We start from the raw sequence: 17,279 nt of genomic DNA, 5'->3' as shown, positions 1-17,279 counted from the left end.
GGGGCTGTTTTGGGGAGACTCTGAGGATCTTTGCTGCAGTGGGAGGCCGGGGAAGGGGTGATGGAGAGCAGGACAGCAGCTCAGCCCCACGCCCAGTTTGCGCCTGGGCTGCAGCAAAGCAAAACATCCCCTGTGCTCCCCCTCGCACCCACCTCCCTTCCTCGGAGCTTTCCAGAAAGATGCTCTGCTCCTACCAAATTTAGCACGTCCTGAATTTTCACTCTGGTTTTGAAGGGCCCTCACAGGCGAATGATCTCCCAGCTAAGCAGCCAGCTGCAGTTTGAGTCTGTTTAGCCTCAGGTCATCTCTGGGGCCAGGAGCAAGGTGGCAGTGTGGGTTTTGCAATGAAACCCATCACCACGGAGCCCGGTGCCGACGCCATGTAGGTATTTTAGTTTTCTACGCTGGTTAAGAGCATCTCAGCAAGAGGGTAATGTTGCCCACCCCTGGGAAGATGGCAGAAGCGTGCCCTGACTTTTCTGCGCCAGCAGGCTCAACTCTCAGCTCCCCATCCCTTGCTGTGTCCGTCGGGCCAGCTTAAAAGAAAAAAAAAAATCGGTGTCGCTGCGAAGGAGCAAGCCAACTGTCGCTCCTGCGATGCCTCTCGCCTGCTCGGTGTGCCAAGCCAGGCGACGCTCAGCTGTTGCCATACCTCGCTGGCACTCCTCCATTTCCAAGGCTTGCTCTGTGTCATCCTCACATCCCCAGGCTTCAGCTCTGGAGCGGCAGCAGCACTGCCGAGCCAGCAGCATCTGCCGAGCCGGAGGAGGTGTGGAGCTCCCGGGGAAAGCGGAGGCGAGATGTTGCTCCCCGCATGCCACGCTGCTGCCCGCCCCGACGCCAGCGCGAGGCCCGGTACGGCTTGCTAATGAGAAGAAACCCATTTGCAGTAATTGCATTCATTAGATGCGAGCCCATTAGATTTGCAGGATGCAGGGGGAAGAAGAGAGGAGAAGCACAATCCCTGGTTGCAGCTACCGGGGATGGCTCTGCCCTGGGGTACTTGCAGCATGTTGCTGCAGGAGGGGTCAGACCCCCCCAGGGAAGAGGAAGATCCCCAAACCCAGGGTGAAACAGGATGGGTTAGGAAGGGCATGGGCTGTCCGGAGGGTGATGAAGGTGGAGGAAGGGTGCAGAGCCTCATCCCGCTGCTGGCATGGGACTGTGCTGGCCACGGGCTACGTATCTTCCCCCCACACCTACACAGAGGTTTCACTACCTCCATCTGGGGCGAACAATGTGTGACACTCACATGGCTGAGGGCACGTCCCCTCAGGCAGCCACACACCCTGGGGATGGTCCCAAGCTCCTTTTAACCACGCCGGAGATTTTGTGCCTTTACTGCTCACTTGCATGTCACCGCTCGCACACGTGTTGGTGACACGCTGAAGTGCTGGTGGGCTCTGGCTGCAAAAGCTGAAGGAGGCAGAGCTGGCTCTCTGCCTGCTGCAGGCAGGGCAGGGAGCCCCTGCCCTTACTTAAACCACTCCAGGAACGAGCCAGAGGAAATTTGGTGAATGGGAAATAAATGGTCCTAAAGGGAAAGAGAGGCAGAACTCTCCCACCCGGCTTCCCCCGGGGCTTGGGGCGGCTGCGGGGGGGGTTTGGCTTAGCCCCGTGCCACCCTGCCATGGCAGTGCCGCAGTCGGTGGCTGCGCCGGCTGCCAGCTGGAGCACTGGGAAGGGCTGGCGCAGAGAGAAATGTCAGGATGAATATTGCATCGGCTCGTCGCGCTGTCAGCACTATGTCTGCAAAGTGCCACCCGAGCTGGGGAGGGAGGGAATCTCACTCCCAACCCAGGCTCATTGCCTTCTCCAGGCAAAACCACCCAAAAAAACCTTAAACGGGCATCCTTCACCTGCCGGCTGGCGCTTAGTGCAGAGCCCTCTTGCAAGATGCCACCAGACCAGAAACTTTTCCTGCCTGTAAAACACATAACCCATCCGGAGGTGACTGAAATAACTCTGGGACCAAAACCTGATGAACAGCAGCAGGAGCGTTCACATGGAAAACGGTTTAATTGCGAGCTGGACGTGGCACAGAAAGGAGAGAGGGCTCAGGCTCGGCAGGCAGCTGCATCCCCTGCCCATCCCTGCCCAGAAACCCCCTTTGCTGCTTCCCAGGAGGGCGATGGAGCCAGCTCCAGTCTTGGGCAAATCTGTGTGAAATCAGGATAATTCACGCGTGGTTTGAAGACTGTGAAAAAGGCCAGGTTTCTAAACTCTGGAAAGCAAACGCAACATAGATACTGAGAAGGGAAAACCAGTGCCCCTTCTGCGGTGAGTTGGTTTTTTCCCCTCCGGAAAGGTCAATTCTGCTCTTGCCTAATTTTGTGAGGGACTTCTTGGCATCTGCACTGCCATGCTGCAGTGGCGTTGGTGCGGCATTAAAAAGAGAGTAAATAGAGGTGGAATCACCAACCCCCCGAAGCCGACAGCAAGTCCATGCCCCCACCATTGCTGCCCAGCCTGTGACCCCTCATGCCCCACAGCTCTGAGAAACGCTCTCAGGGGCACCAAGCCCCACGGTGCCGTTCATGGGGGGCATGGTGGGCCCGGGAGATGGCCCCAAGAGCGTGCCCAGGAGCTGGGGGTGCCCGTCCCAGTGGGGGGGGCACCGGGCTGAGCCCCCCAAAGCCCTTCTGCCCCTCAGGTGGTGCCAGGGACGCTGTGGGGCAGATATGGGCTGTCAGAAGGCCCCCCGGCCCCACGTGCAGCTCTGGGCAGCGCTCTGGGGTTGCCCCAGTGCTCCCCAGTACAGCCCAGTGCTCCCCAGTACAGCCCAGCGCACCCCCCCAGCTCCCCACTGCGGCCTACCCACAGGCCCCAGCCTGCCCTAGGGCCCGCCCCTGCCCTAGGCCCCGCCCCTGTCGCTGTCCGCCCGCCGTCGTGTCAATAAAGCTGGATGAAGGGCCGCTTCCCTTCCCGGCAGTCCCTTCCGCCCTCTGATTGGTAGCAACGGCTGCCGCTCGTCGCGCGCTGACCAATAGGCGAGCAGAGAGCGTGGTAGGAGGTGTTCCTTCCTGTCGGCTCGGTCTGAGCGGGGCGAGCGGCTGGGCCCGGCCGTCAGCGGAGGCGCCGCCGGCGGCAGCGCCGCCATGTTCCGCCGCAAGCTCTCGGCGCTCGACTACCACAACCCGGCCGGCTTCAACTGCAGGGGTGAGGGGCTGCGGCGGGGCTCTGTGGGGCCGCTGCACTATGGCTTCATTTCCTCCCCGCCTTCCCGCCGTTCTCTTCACGCACCGACGACACTGCCCTTTCCCCCCCCCACCTCCGCCCGGTTCCCTCTCCGAGGCCGGGGGCTGCCGGGGCAACTCGCCCCATTCCCGTTGTCATCCCCTGGCCTCAGCGCTTCAGAAACCTCCCGGCCTCACCCCCGTGGTGTCTCCCGGGCGGGGGTGAGGGGCGGGCGGCTGCTGAGGAAGGAGGGTTGAGGCCGGGAGGGTCTGCTGGGCTCTGAGCCTTAGTGCAGCTCTATGGGCTCAAAAGTTTTAGCTGCAGCACGGTATTTAGGGAAAAACCCGAGTTTAGGTCAGGAAAACCGGGACCCGCAGGCGTTGCAGTGGGTGTGCGTGTGTTGTTCGGTTTCGGTGGCTCTTGGAGCAGAAGCAGAGGTGCGATCCGGGGTAGGCAGTGTCGGTGCCGGCCTCGGCCTCCTCTCGTGAAGGGTCTCGACACCTGGTGCGAGGGACCGGAGTCACCCGTGCCACAGAAAACACCCTGAGCTACTGCTTTAACCTGCCTGGAGCCCAGTGTGTCCTGTACACGAAGCAAGGCAGAGACAGTGTGGTGAATAAGAGTAGTCTAATAACATGGTTAGAGCATTTCCTAATACACCGATACGTATCAATACTTTGGTGTTTGATTTTTGCAATGCTTAACTTTTTTCCTTGCTTCAAAGGGCCCTGTAACAAGTTTATTTATCCAACGTGATCAATTGTAAGCTTTGGGTTATCTCTGTAATAGGTTGTTTTTCCTTCAGTGCTTCTGGTAGACTTGCTTCTCTTCCAAAATATGTTGTCTACTGGTCTTCTTTTGTTGTGGGTCTTAAGTTCCTTATGGTTAACACTCTTTCACTTTTTTTTTTTTATCACTTTAAGGTTACTGGAAGGGTTCAAGCCCAGGTTGGAAGGGGCTTTGGGCAACCTGGGCTAGTGAAGGTGTCCCTGCTGGTGGCAGGGGGGCTGGAACTAGATGATCGTTAAGGTCCCTTCCAACCCAAACTATTCTGTGATTCCTGTCAGTGTAGAAGTTTTAAAAGGTCTTACTGAAAGCTTTCCTTTGCATGTGTTGTGACCATGTCTCTGTTTCTTAAAGCACACTCAGTGAAAGTAGGGCGCTTATATCAGTTAGAAGACACTTTTTGACAAGCAAACATATAATTTTTGTCCCTGATGGGCAAAAATGGTGTGCTTACCCCCCTCTGAGATGCAGGAGGATAGTAAAGCTCATCCAAAGCCAAAATATCACAGCTGGATTTTGAGGGGCTGGTGATACCTCAGAGCTGTGATCTGCTGGTTCCAGAAATGAATTCTGTCACCGAAGCGCAGGTGCAGGCTAATTGCTTTGTCCAGTACAAATATCTTTGTTTGGACCACAGTCTTTGTATTGTGGAATTCCAGCTCCCAAATAATGAGATGTTGGGTCAACAACCAAGAAGAGTTGTGTCAACAGCGAAGGAAGAAAATGTCTTTGCAGAGTCATGAGATGTGTGTGTTGCTATTTAGAAGAGAAGGGAGGTTACTGCTACCTGTAACGTGTTTGTCGAGATAACAGAGTTAGGAACTGAATTTCTCTGTCGTTGTTTGACCTTTCCTTCTTCGCTTAAGAAGTTACAACTATATTCCCCCCAAAGAAATCTGTTGGCTGATGCCTCTTGGTGTAGTCAGTCAACCATAGCCAGTTTGAAGTGACTTGAAAAAGGAAAAACACTCAGTGTTGAGTTTTGGTCAGAGGTTGTCCTGGAATACCTGATTTTAGTGATAAGAGATACCTTTTTTCTTTTTACGGTAAAATATGAAAGCGCTCAGGGGCATCAGTATCTGTATGAATTGGATCAAAACTTAAGGGCTTGGTTTCGCCCTTAAGCTATTGGGTAATTCTTGCTTTGTTTACTTCTCCCATCAGATGAAACAGAATTCAGAAATTTTATTGTCTGGCTCGAAGACCAGAAAATCAGACACTACAAGATTGAAGACCGAGGAAATTTAAGAAACATACACAGTGATGACTGGCCCAAATCGTTTGAAAAGGTATTTTGTTATTTCTAGCACAATTTTAAATGACAATGTAAATTATGATTAACAGCTTTTGTAGTTGTTGAATGTAAATGACTGAATATTTGTCCTGTCTCTGAACTTTTACATTTCTAGGAATTTAAATGTATTATTGAAGCCAAAGTGTAGGAGTTAAGATGGTAGAACTTTTTGCACATAATTTTCACTTAGCTTTGTTTTTGCAATAGGTGGGGTATCCATCCTAATCTGTATTTTGCCTGATTTGATTCAGCTCTTGAAGTACAAAGAAGATTAACTACAAATAAACAGCTTTTTCTGCATTACTGATTCTTAAGTACCCAAAGGAAAATGGATTAGGCTAATGTACTCTGGGCTTTGCAAGCAAGTGGAAGCAAGCTACTGCAGCTCATCTCTGCACCTCTTGTTATTTCAGATAGATGATTTTCCACTGCGAGTGCAAAGCATGGCAAGCAGCCATCGTTTTGTGAGTGATCTCCTGTGTGCTTGTGAGCGTTCTGAGTCACCACAGGGCTGTTGAGCTTTCTCTCTTGGTCCCCATTTCCTTTCTCTCCAAACAGCCCTGCGAGGAGCTGAAAACGCTGCTCTGTAATTCTTGGTGTCCATTCATCTCACTTTTTTTTTTATTTCCCCCCTGTGGAACCGCTTGCTTTACTCGCTGCCCAGGAGGACTGGAGTTGCAGTGCTCGTGCATTGCAGAAAGGAGCGTAAAGCATTCAAATATCATGTACATAAATGTATGTGATAGTGGAATTACTGGCAGCTGGTACCGTTGTGGCATCAGCAGTATCTTTCTTGTCTTGGCCAGACTTTCTTTCTGCCAGGAGAGCCCTGCCTGCTAGTGCTCTCCAGCCCCTGTGCCCTTTCCCTCCGTGCTGCCGGAGTAGAGGCTGTGTGGCACTTCTCTCTCTCCAGCAAAGGGGCACAGTGGAATGTCACTACATCCTGGACTTGGGAGTTTTGGCATCAAGGCTGGGCTTAGTCCTATCTTCTGGCTTCAGAGGCAGCATCCCGGCCACATTTTGTCCTCTCTTCTTGTACACAATCACTAAGAAAGGGAAAAATGATTTCTGCTGCCACTCAGAGTCCTCTGATATCGGTATTGTGAAAGCCTTAGGTAGCATCATTCCTCCTTCCTGCTTTAGATGGGAGGTTTTTGCCGTAAGTTGTTCTCTGTCCTTCCCCTTTCCCTTGCCTCCACTTGCTGTGTAACATGAACAGAGAGCAAAGAAGGGGGTATTTTGATTTCTCTGGTTGCAGTCTGACAATAACATGAATAGCGCTCATTAGAAAGCAGGTGCCTTTACTAAATGTCAGGCTTGAGTTAGCAGTGGAGTTAAAGCACTCTAAAATGTCTCAGATGGATCAGATGCCACAGCAGAACATTTCAAAATGATGCTTCTTGTTAATAACTATCTTCTAACAACTGTAAGGTCTGTGGGAACGTGGCTGATTACAAAACAGTTCTGTGCTCCTAGCTAAATTCATACAGGTCGTAAGATTTATGTTTTCTCCTCTTTCTGCTCCTCAGTATATGAAAGATGTGAACTGTCCTTTCAAAATACAAGAACGACAAGAAACAGTGGACTGGCTTCTCGGCTTAGCGGTCAGGCTCGAGTATGGAGATAATGGTATGAGTGAATTTAACATTTCAAAATGGTAGGGAAATGTGGTTTTCTATTTAATTTTATGAAGTATTTGTCAAAATAAGACAATGTCAAAAATATATATTGTTAAAAAAATAAAAATATAACTTCATCTGCTTGGTTTTGCACCGTATTCAGATGTGAACTGTTTCTCTTCAGCTCCCACGGGACAGTGCAGTAGCAATCTTGCATTTATTATTTTATTTCTGGTTATAGCAAAACCCATTGTATATATTTATACCCCTCTCCCTGTGGGATTGCCTTTATGAGAACTTACTCTAAAGTGTATTAAATGCATTTTCTTTAGAACTATATTTATTCGAATAAGCTATTCTTAGACCCTTGTTTTACAGGGAGTAGATCCTGAACCCTTGGGAACTAGGGCAAGGTTATGAAAAACTTGAGTTAAATCTCAGCAGTCAGCAGCAGTTTCTGTTCCGTATAACGAGAGTGCAGATACAAATGTAATTACTGGTGGCAAACATAATAATGGCCAAAGTAGTGTTTTCCATTACCTTGAATTCCTGCAGGGCTGAGCTCTGCCCAGGATAGGGACAGGATATAAATACCTGCAATCTGTAGAGCTGGTTCTCAGTCCCTCATGATGGAGAAAGTGAGCTGCCTGTGACTCAGGGTCATGTGAAGATGGAGGAGCCAGGAGGTCCCATCCTCAAAAGGCTTGAAAACCCCCTGTGTGGGTTGGAGATGGGTGCTGCAGTCTATAAAACAAAATCTTCCCTGGAAATGTTTTACTCGCTGGTCAGAACCAGTCTGTAGTTCTTGAGCCCTACACACGCTGCGCATTGAGGCAGGGCGCCAATGCTAGTTGAACCGATGGGTTTTAAAAGTGGTAGAGCTGTAAGGTGCAGCTTGTTCAGCCTTCTGGGATGAAGACTGTAGGAAGAGCTTTAATCGAGAGCATAATGCCCTACATAAGTGTGGAGCATGCTCTGATGCTGCTCTTGGGTAGCACATAAGCTCTCTGCAGATGGGAGCTGGTAGGGTAGCTCACTAGAATGGCAGCCTTTGGGCACCTTAGTAGGGAGCCCCAAAACATCTCTGGGTGAGCCCAGAAGGCTCTTGGGCAATTACCACACCCCCAAAATACAGCTATCACAAACTACAGCTTGGTTCTAAACCTTTTGTCATTAGCTCTAATGGTGTTCATGTCTGCTTCTTAATTTAACAGCTGATAAGTATAAGGATTCTACCCCTGATGGTGCTAAAAATACTGACAATACTGCAAAAAATGCAGAACCGCTGATTAACTTGGATGGTAAGTGAGCAGCAACCTACTGTACGGAGGCATTGCATGTGGATGTGTTCTGTGGCCTGTATGTTCTTCAGATTTTATGTGATTACAATACTATGATACATACAACTTTTTGTAGGAGTGCAGGGTTTGTATATTTTTACCGTTGGCTGAAACTGCCTCTCTGTGAACAGCATTTTGAGAGTTACTTTGAGTAACTGTCTGTGTTCCTGCTAAAGGAAAAAGGAGCTGCTCTGTGTGAATCCCAGGTGTCTGGCTGTGCACTGATGCAGAGCTTTTCCTGTTGGCAAAAAGGGGAAGGGCAGAGGGGAGGATCTTTCCTGCCCAGAGACTTGATCAGATATGAATAAATTGTGAGGGCTCTTTTCAAGCAATGAGGAAGCACCTGAAGGGTGTTTACCTTAACAACTTTGCGGAGAGCTCTATAAAACAGGAGTACTTACTGTGGCTTAGGGTGAAATAGCAAGATAACCTTTTAACTATAGATTCTTAACATACCTTTAAAAAAAAAAAGCTAAGGAAACACAATGACAGGCTGTTTACTTCCCTAATGTCACGTGTTACGTGTTGGCTTGCCTTCCCCAGCTGTGTGTCTCATAATCATTTTATTTTTTTTGACTGCTAGGCACGCTCACAATAAATGGAAGTGGTGGAAAATAGCTACTAAAATTAGCCCTGAATCCCCCAAGTCTCTCCCATTGCTCCATCTACAAGAAGACAACTAGGAATTGGTCCTCCCCTCGCCCAGCAGGCACAGTTCTGCTCTGCAGTGATAGATATAGAAAAGAGAATGCCTTTATGTAGCTGGTTTCATTTTCAAAGACTTAACACAGATTTCCTGTGTGGTAGGACATATGCAGTGTGTTTGGCGTTGAAAATAATGCTGTTTGTGCTTGGATGGTGTTCTGCAACCTCGTTACAAAGCCTAGTGCACGCTCTGATTGCTCTGTAGCCAGACTAAATGGTTGCTCACTGCCGTGTATCCGTGGCCTTGCCCATCCTTGAGAGCAATCCGATAGCGTGGAGTCAGGAAGCCAATTCTGTCTCTTGGAGCCAGTTAAACTAGCATATATTTTTAATGATGATTATTTTTACAGTGAATAATCCCGATTTCAAGGCTGGAGTGATGGCTTTAGCTAATCTGCTTCAAATTCAGCGACATGATGATTACTTGGTAATGCTTAAGGTGAGTTTCACAGTTTTCAGACCTCCTTTCTTCCTTCTTTTCCCCAGTGGTTGGTATGTGTGTAATAGCTTGTGGTGCAGGGTTACTGATAACTATGACTTTTTAGGCACAAACAGAAAGTAAAACTCATTCTGTATGTGCTTTTTCAAGCGGATAAGAACGCAGAGTATAAATCATGGAAATTAATGCAGGGATAATTATTTTAGTAAACAGTTCAATTGTAGCTGAGTTCTTGGAATTCCTACACTGAGAACTGTTGTTCAGGATTTGAAGTGCTCTAGGTTAGCTGAAGTACTGCTTTATGTGTTTTTAATGATCCTTAGAAATGTGGAGGAACACACTCAAAGGAGAAGATTGTATTCCAGTGCTAGAAATTAAGAGAAACTTGAAAATACAGAGGCTAAGTGATGCAAAGGATGTTTTAAATCGGATGTTCTAGGGAGGACCCACAGTTAAAATCTTCCTCCTCTTACTTTTGGTCCTATGAACTGTTTACTCCTTGTCATTACTGAAGTCAGTTTAATTCAGTCTTGACAACTATTCATGGCTTTTAAATGCAGTATATCGGCTAATTAATTTTCTAAAGCATCTTTTTTTTTTTTTTTGTGACTTTGAGAAAATTTGTGACTTGCTGGTGGAACTCTAGCTATCTGTAAATTTTGGGTCGAACTTGTACTGTACCTTTGAAATACTATATTTACAGGGACTGTAGCAATCCTGAGTTCCTACTTGATCATGTCATAATATGGAAATTAGCTTACTTTTGTTTGGCACCAAAATAAACTCATTTCACTGAAAAGATAGTAAGGTCCATTCATTACAGTAGCTGCCATATTTGCTAAACTTATTTTGGAGAAACTAAATGCCGTGGATGTTGAAGTTTACATAGTGTGTGTAAGTCTGTAACAGGTATACTTACACAGTGTTACCCAACTAGCCTGGCTGCTTAAGGAAATGGTGGCCTGCTCTTATCCCATCAACCACTTTCTCATTTTCTCCGCTATGGTATCCTCCTCTGCCTTCCCAAAATAGCCTTTGAACCCTTCATCAGTCTTTAGAGAGCGGTGGAGATCTCATATATCAAACCCCTACAAAAAAAAACCAACCCCAAAACCCTACAAAAATCAGTGAAAAGGGCTATTGGGTAGAGAGAGAAGAGACCCTGTGAATGGCGATGTTGAGGATCTGCCCTTATTAGACAGAGTTCCTTCAGGTCTTCTTACAGGATTGTCTCGAGGCTATCAAACTTCATCTGGATTCATCTAATTCGGTGCTAACTCGAAGAGATAGCAGAATGTATGTTCTGCATAAATGTATTTACACTTCTGTTGCTATTTCTACATTGCTAGTCTCACTTTTTTCAGACAGTGGTTGGACAAAACCACCAGCCTGAATTTTCTTGCTTTTAATTAAAGTGAGAATAGATTCCTGTGGTGGCAATTTGTGTCACATAAACATCAGCAATGCTAGTTTTCAGGGTTTGATGGTATTAGAATGTGTCAGTGAAACTCTTAATTCTACACCACAGTCAGCGGGTTTGCAGTGCGCGTGTGGAGAATTTATGATCCCTATTCAGGCTTGGACACTCGGGAGTGGGTGCTTGGGGAAGGCCAAAGGGTGCAAGGATGCTACAGACATCTGGCCAGAGTGAGCAGAGAGATACTTGGAGTCCCATTTTATTAATTTAAATCTGGCAAGTTGATCAGAAAGCATTTGTGTAACACAGTTGGATAGCCTTTATCTAATGCAAAAGGCACTCAAACTTCTCTTATACAAGGCTTGGCTTCACTGCTGGAATTTAAAGTTAAACTCCTCATCAAATCACACTTTTGTCCAGGCTGCACCCTTCAGTTAGAAGGATTTCTAGAAGTATTCAGTGGCAACTTTCTAGTATCATTTCAACTTTCATCATGACTAAAACCGGGAGAAATCTTGCGGGAGAAAGATGAAGTGGTAAGACTGCTTCAGTCACATTTGGCTACTCGTCAGGGAAGGTCTTAAGAATATTTTTGACAGACCCAGTTCTTTCTGGTGGAAGTCTGCCTGCATGGTATTCCTTCAGTTATTTTTAGAGGCATTTACAGCTGTAGGTATCAGTAACTGATAGCTCCGATACGATTTCATGCTATGTACTGGAGCCAGTAAAAACAGATGAGCAGCAGGATTGTTAAAATCAAGGCTGTTCTTGTTCCTGTGTCTAAAAATAATTCCTTTCTGCTCTCAGTGTTTTTAAAACCTGGGTGGGCAGCCTTGCTCCAGGTTTCTGCCTGTAGAAGATGGTTCAGCACCTACTAAAAGATGCTGGTAGCAGGATTTCCTTCCTGAAGAAGCTATATTGCTGCAGCTTTAAAAGTCTGTAATCTCAGAAGAATAAAAATGGTGCTGCCGCTTTGGGATTGTGATCAGCTCGTTCTGGAATCACAAGACCTTTAAATAGAGTCCAATCATAAACCTAACGTTGCCAAGTCCACCAGTAAACCATGTCCCTCAGTGCCACGTCTACACATCTTTTAAATCCCTCCAGGGATGGTGACTCCCCTTCCCTGGGCAGCCTGTTCCAGTGCTTGACAACCGTTTTGGTGAAGAAATCTTTCCTAATATCCAATCTAAACCTCCCCTGGCTCAACTTGAGGCAATTTTTCTATCACTTGTTACTTGGAAGAAGAGACCGACCCCCACCTTGCTACAACCTCCTTTCAGTAGTTGTAGAGAGGAGTAAGGTCTCCCCTCAGCCTCCTTTTCTCCAGATCAAAAATCACAACCTTTATTGACTGTTCCTAGTACTTTGCAGTTTCTGGCCCAGTAGTGGCTGCAATTAATAATGTAATGTCCTTGTCTCTTCTGGTTAAGCTGCCAAAGAGACCTGTGTAAGGTACTACTTGTGAAAAACAGTGCTACTTGAAAAGGTTTATGGTCTGAAAGAGTTTCCCAGAAAGTTTTTCACAAAACTGTGGGTTTGAGGTTATTCTAGTTATAACGTTGGCTCCGTTTCCCTTGGAATCGCCAAGAAATGCATCAAGACATAAATTAATTACTCTCGCCTTTAAATGTTTTTCCCAGGCAATTCGCATTTTGGTTCAAGAGCGCCTGACGCAGGATGCCATCGCGAAGGCCAGTCAGTCCAAGGAGGTTTGTATAGTCACTGCATGAGTCTGGTGTTAATTATTCCCTATCGAGTAGAGAAGCGTAGGCGGAGATGTCTGCCATCTCAGTCAAAACTGGGTCTCTTGAAACCCTTCGTTTAGTAGGATGGTGGAAACTTGCTTTATCTTCGCCATCCTGATTCTAAAAGACCCAAAGGATTATGGAGAGTTGTGTACAAAGCTCTTTTTGTTTCAGATATATCATACCTGTATGATATAGCGTGTAAATAGCTGTTCCCCTATCTTAGTTACTTGCTGGAGGATTACTCTTCCTGTGCAGCGCAGCAGGCCTATAGTATGAGAAGAAATGTATGACCTGGCCTTTCCTTAGAATCAGCAGCGCTGGCTGTGTAAACAGGTTGAAACATTCCTTGTATGGAGTATTTTTCTTTGTACGTACACCTCGTACGTGTTTGAGGAACGGGATGTTGGACGTCCGACTCCTTCCTCCCGCCCTTCCCCAAAAAGAGGTGGCGAAAGAAAATTAAACCTCAGATTTGACAGAATTATTTTCTAACCACAAACTGTCTGTTTGTAAGATGTTCCAGGGGATGTCTGTGGTTTTCCAAATTGTCATTTCTTAAATATCCCAGTTCTCCAGCTCCTCTCGGGCGTTTGCCTGCAGCGGCTGCTGGCACTGGTCTTGGGTGCAGCCGGGGAAGGCTCCTGCCCTGCAGGTGGATGTTCAGGAGTGTCCCTGCTAAAGGGACTGGATCTGGTCAAAGAGGGCAAGTCCCTTCATCTTTTCTGGCAGCTGCTCTTTATTTGTTACCATAACACTGCTTACGGTGTTTACTAAGTGGCAGTCAGGTGCTCTGAGTTGCAGTGTGGTAATTGGCAGAAGAGTTGAATCAGTAAATCAAAGCTATCAAAGCTTTGGTCTTGTATATCCATGAAACCATTAAAAGAGCAGGAAAATATGAAAGCAGCTGCGACTGCTGTACTCATTTTAGGTTCTATAACATTAGTAAAAAGCTGCTTTTAGTTGTTGTTTACATAGCTGCGCAGCTGACATGCAGGGATCAAAACGGGATTTTCTGTGTGTTTAGCAGAACTAGCTGCTTTAAGGAACAGTGAATTTTTTTCATGGTAGTCGTTCATATTCGATAGGTCTTCAAAGCATCATCAAGTCGTAGCTGAAATGTCACTGTGTCACTGAATGTGATATATGTCACTGGGAGTGTATTGTCGTTAGGAATGCTAAATTTCAAGTGAGGTGGAGGAAAGGCAGGGGGTTGGAGGCAGGAAAACAGTTTTATCTGTGCCAGCAGCGATCATCGACATCGTAATGGATCAGATGAATGAAGAAAATATCTTTAAAGCAGAGGGGATAGCTGGGTTGCAGGGGAGGAGGAGAGGAAAAATAAACGTCTTCTGATTTTGGCTGGCTTGTTAATGGCCAAAATACTGGCCAGTGACACTTTGTATATTAAGCCTTGACCCTGGAAACAGGTTATAAATGTCTGACTGCTGCATGGCAGACAACTTCATATACAAAATGTCATGAGTTGCGTTCTTGGCAATATCAAGATAGAGTGGGAAAAGATAAAATAGATACAAAGCTGTTCTGACTGAAGGATACGTATGAGGACTGTGCTGAGGAAACTTAGACGGCTGTGCTTGTGGTTTAAATGTACCAAATAGATTGATCTTGGGTTGTCAAGGTATGGTTTTCAAGATAAGACATGACACTTACTTTCTTTTAGATTATATTTTGAATGGTTGGCAATTCAATGGACTCGGTGTCTAGACAGGATTGAGATTTATACTGACAGACTTACACGCTGTCCTGGGCTTTCCTTGCCTGGCGAGTGTATCCTAGGTGGGATCAAGTACAACAAATATCCTTCAGGATCACTTTAAGGATGCTCACAAAGGCATATTTGAAAGCACAACAAAGTGGGTATATTTTCCCCCTGCTCTGAAATCTGGAAACTTTTTTTTCCTCTCACTCCCAGGGAATCTAGTTTTCCTTTTGACACAGCTCAGGGGAGATGGCTGCAGTGGTCAGGCCCGTTGCAAGTGTTTTGAGCCACATTTTTAAATTAGATTTTGGGGGAATGAGGCTGTGAAATGAAGTAGTCTCTGTAGTTGCAGATTTGAAGGTGCTCCTCATTTCTCTTCCCTGTTTGAAGCTGCTGTGTTTGTTGTAGTCGTAGCAGCAGTGGGTGCCTGTACAGCCCAGTGCCTGCTGGAAAATTGCTGCTGTGGGCTACGGGGCTTGGGAGAGGTCAGTCCAAGACAGCTCTCACCAGCCAAAAGGGAGCTAAAATACTGAGGGGTGGGAGGAAGGCAGGGGAAGGAGCACTGTGCTACCAGGGTGTCTCAAAGAGCACCTCTGAAGGTGCCACTGTGGTCACTCAGCGTTGAGTGGTCCTGGGCAATTCCAACTGAACCAATGGTTTGCTGCTCCTGTGGCTCTGAGAACGTACTGCAGTGACAGTGAAGTCTTTGCAGCCTTAAAAATAACCTGATTCTTTAAAAAGTGTTATGTACGAAGCCTGATATTGCTAGAATCTGAAGGGGCATTCTTAACAACAAGCTGTTAAAAATACATCTGCAGTGTTAAAATTTAAAGATTGCAGTGAACGTCCATTTTACAGTAAAGGCCATGAAAAAGAAACGCTTTCTGAAAATGGGGTATTAGTTTCAGTCAGCATTTTGTATTTAGTTAGCGTTGTTTTAATCAACTCAGAATTTTTTTCATGTATATAAAAGCCTCTAAAAGAAATGCTGTTTAGAAGATTTGGTGGCCCATCGTTGTAGGAACTAATGGTGTTGGGCTCAAATGTTTTTGTCGTGCAAGGCAAATGTTGAAAAAAGTTACAGAGGTAGTAAAAGCAAATTCTAAGATTTGCATTGTTTAAATCCAATTTTATATGCATGTTGAAACATGGTGAGTGAGTGTTTAGCATGACAGCTCCTCCCCAGCTGGAGAGGGTAAAAGAGCAATGCTTATAAATGACCACTAATAAAACTTTTCCTTGTACTGTCTTATTAGAGCAAGTGTTCAGAAAATTGAATGTTTAGCTTTATTCCTAAGTTTAACACTTGAGAAAATACTTCTGAGGATGTTGATGGAGGGTTGCAAGTTCAGTGCCTGAGAAACTCGCTTGATTACGGAGGATTTTTATAGCTTTCAAATCAGGCAGTGCTTTGAAAACCAGCAGCTGTTTGAAGGCAGGAGTTTCGAAGAAAGCCGTTTGTGCGTGCTTTTTTGTTTGTCTGGGTAGCGATGTCGCTGGATTGGGTGTTCTCTCGCAGCCCTGTTGTTAGCCTTTTAAGGATTGAATGTGGGCAGTGTGTATCCAATGGGGTTCGCTTGACAAGTAGGGCGATTATTAAGCCTGAAGATGTTTGGTTTTTTTTAATTAATACTCTGGGTTTGACATTTCAGGACACAAAGGTGCTCGTGTGTAATCGAGCACGATGACTTCTTGAGGTGGTCACACATGTCTGTATAAGCAAAACCCATGTCCTCTCCTCCAGAGTTACCTGCTGGAGAACTTGATTTTATTTTCCAAGTATGCAAAATATTTCTAATTATATCTGAACACGCTTTTTCTTTTTAAAGGGTTTGCCTGTTGCTTTAGAAAAGCACATTCTTGGTTTTGACACAGGAGGTAAGCAGTTCTCTTAATGTTACTTTTAAATAGTGATGTTAGCCTTTGACAAAGTATATTACTGTCAAATACATAGCTAATGTGTACAGTTAAAAAAGCCTGTAGTGGAAAGAATTGCTCCCTCCCAGCTTGTTATTTACGAGCACTCCCAAGCATTTTGTTTTGGAACAGAAAGGCGTAAATCTTAGCTGTAGGATATGTTTGAGTAACGTTTAAATAACAGCTTCTAATGGCAGCCACGTTTGCAAGGGGAAGGAATGCATCTCACTACTGTTGTCTTGTAAATCTTGCTTCTACCACCAGAGGACCTCTGTGCTGCTTTTTAGCTGTGTTTTAGCTGCATAATTTACCAAAAATCGAATTGGAGGCCAGTGCAAGTTGGCATGACCTGATAGATTATTTTGTAAGCAATAGCCAGATGACCTGGGACTCCACTAGTCTGGCTTCACTTTTGCCCCGTGAACAACTAAATTACTACTTGGAATGCTTTGGAGTGACCCAGCTTGGCTGTAGGTTGCTGTGAGGGCTGTGGGAAGCTGAGCGAGGTTTTGCAGAGCACCCTGTCCCTCTCTAGCAGCAGGGAAAGTTTCCTATTTCAAGTATGAAAACCACAAGCACGAATGAAGCGCAGAGCATTAACTTAGATTTAAGCTTTTCTTAAGACCTTCTTGTCAGATGAAAACGATTGATCCGACTTCTCTTTTTGCACCTCACTCAGATGCTGTTCTCAATGAAGCCGCCCAAATTCTCCGACTGCTGCATATAGAGGAGCTCCGAGAGCTGCAAACAAAAATTAACGAAGCGATTGTAGCGGTTCAGGCGATTATTGCTGATCCCAAGACGGACCACAGACTGGGGAAAGTCGGGAGATGAACAGATAAAAGCTTTTAGTCTCTTGTGTACTTAGTGCAATTAGGAACTCTGTACAACTCTGGCATGCAGTTTGAAAGGGTATTATTTTACTGTTTTGAAAGAAAACAGGAAATGGAATTCTGACTTCTAATGAATTATCATTTTTCTTTAAATAAATGAAGTTGGGGAGAATAGACAAATTGTTCTGATTAGCTCTGTGTTGGCAAATACTACTTTTTTTTTTTTTTTCATTGTGTTTGGCTTTGTGTTGAGAAGGGAGTGTTACATAAAGGCTCTGCAG

At 46.0% G+C, this 17,279-nt stretch overlaps 1 protein-coding gene across 1 annotated transcript; it reads left to right on the top strand.

The window, feature by feature from the left end:
* The first annotated feature begins 3,004 nt into the window (after positions 1–3,004).
* Positions 3,005–17,178, top strand: RTRAF (RNA transcription, translation and transport factor). Its single transcript, XM_074821140.1, has 8 exons — positions 3,005–3,159; positions 5,128–5,252; positions 6,787–6,886; positions 8,091–8,177; positions 9,272–9,360; positions 12,421–12,489; positions 16,078–16,126; positions 16,845–17,178. The coding sequence occupies exons 1-8, from the start codon at positions 3,099–3,101 to the stop codon at positions 16,997–16,999; spliced, it is 735 nt and encodes a 244-aa protein (XP_074677241.1). The 5' UTR covers positions 3,005–3,098; the 3' UTR covers positions 17,000–17,178.
* Positions 17,179–17,279: the final 101 nt, after the last annotated feature.

The sequence above is a fragment of the Strix aluco genome, chromosome 4 (assembly GCF_031877795.1).
Source record: "Strix aluco isolate bStrAlu1 chromosome 4, bStrAlu1.hap1, whole genome shotgun sequence".
Taxonomy (NCBI): Eukaryota; Metazoa; Chordata; class Aves; order Strigiformes; family Strigidae; genus Strix; species Strix aluco.
Note: the sequence above shows the minus strand (reverse complement) of the source record. Positions and strands in the feature narration are given on the sequence as shown.

What these genes read in the sequence shown, in the direction of transcription:
- RTRAF (XM_074821140.1), top strand. Translation starts at nt 3,099, where the DNA reads ATGTTCCGCCGCAAGCTCTCGGCGCTCGACTACCACAACCCGGCCGGC. An exon ending in GGCCGGCTTCAACTGCAGGG is followed by an intron (nt 3,160 to 5,127) that starts GTGAGGGGCTGC and finishes TTCTCCCATCAG; the next exon opens with ATGAAACAGAATTCAGAAAT. An exon ending in ATTACTTGGTAATGCTTAAG is followed by an intron (nt 9,361 to 12,420) that starts GTGAGTTTCACA and finishes TGTTTTTCCCAG; the next exon opens with GCAATTCGCATTTTGGTTCA.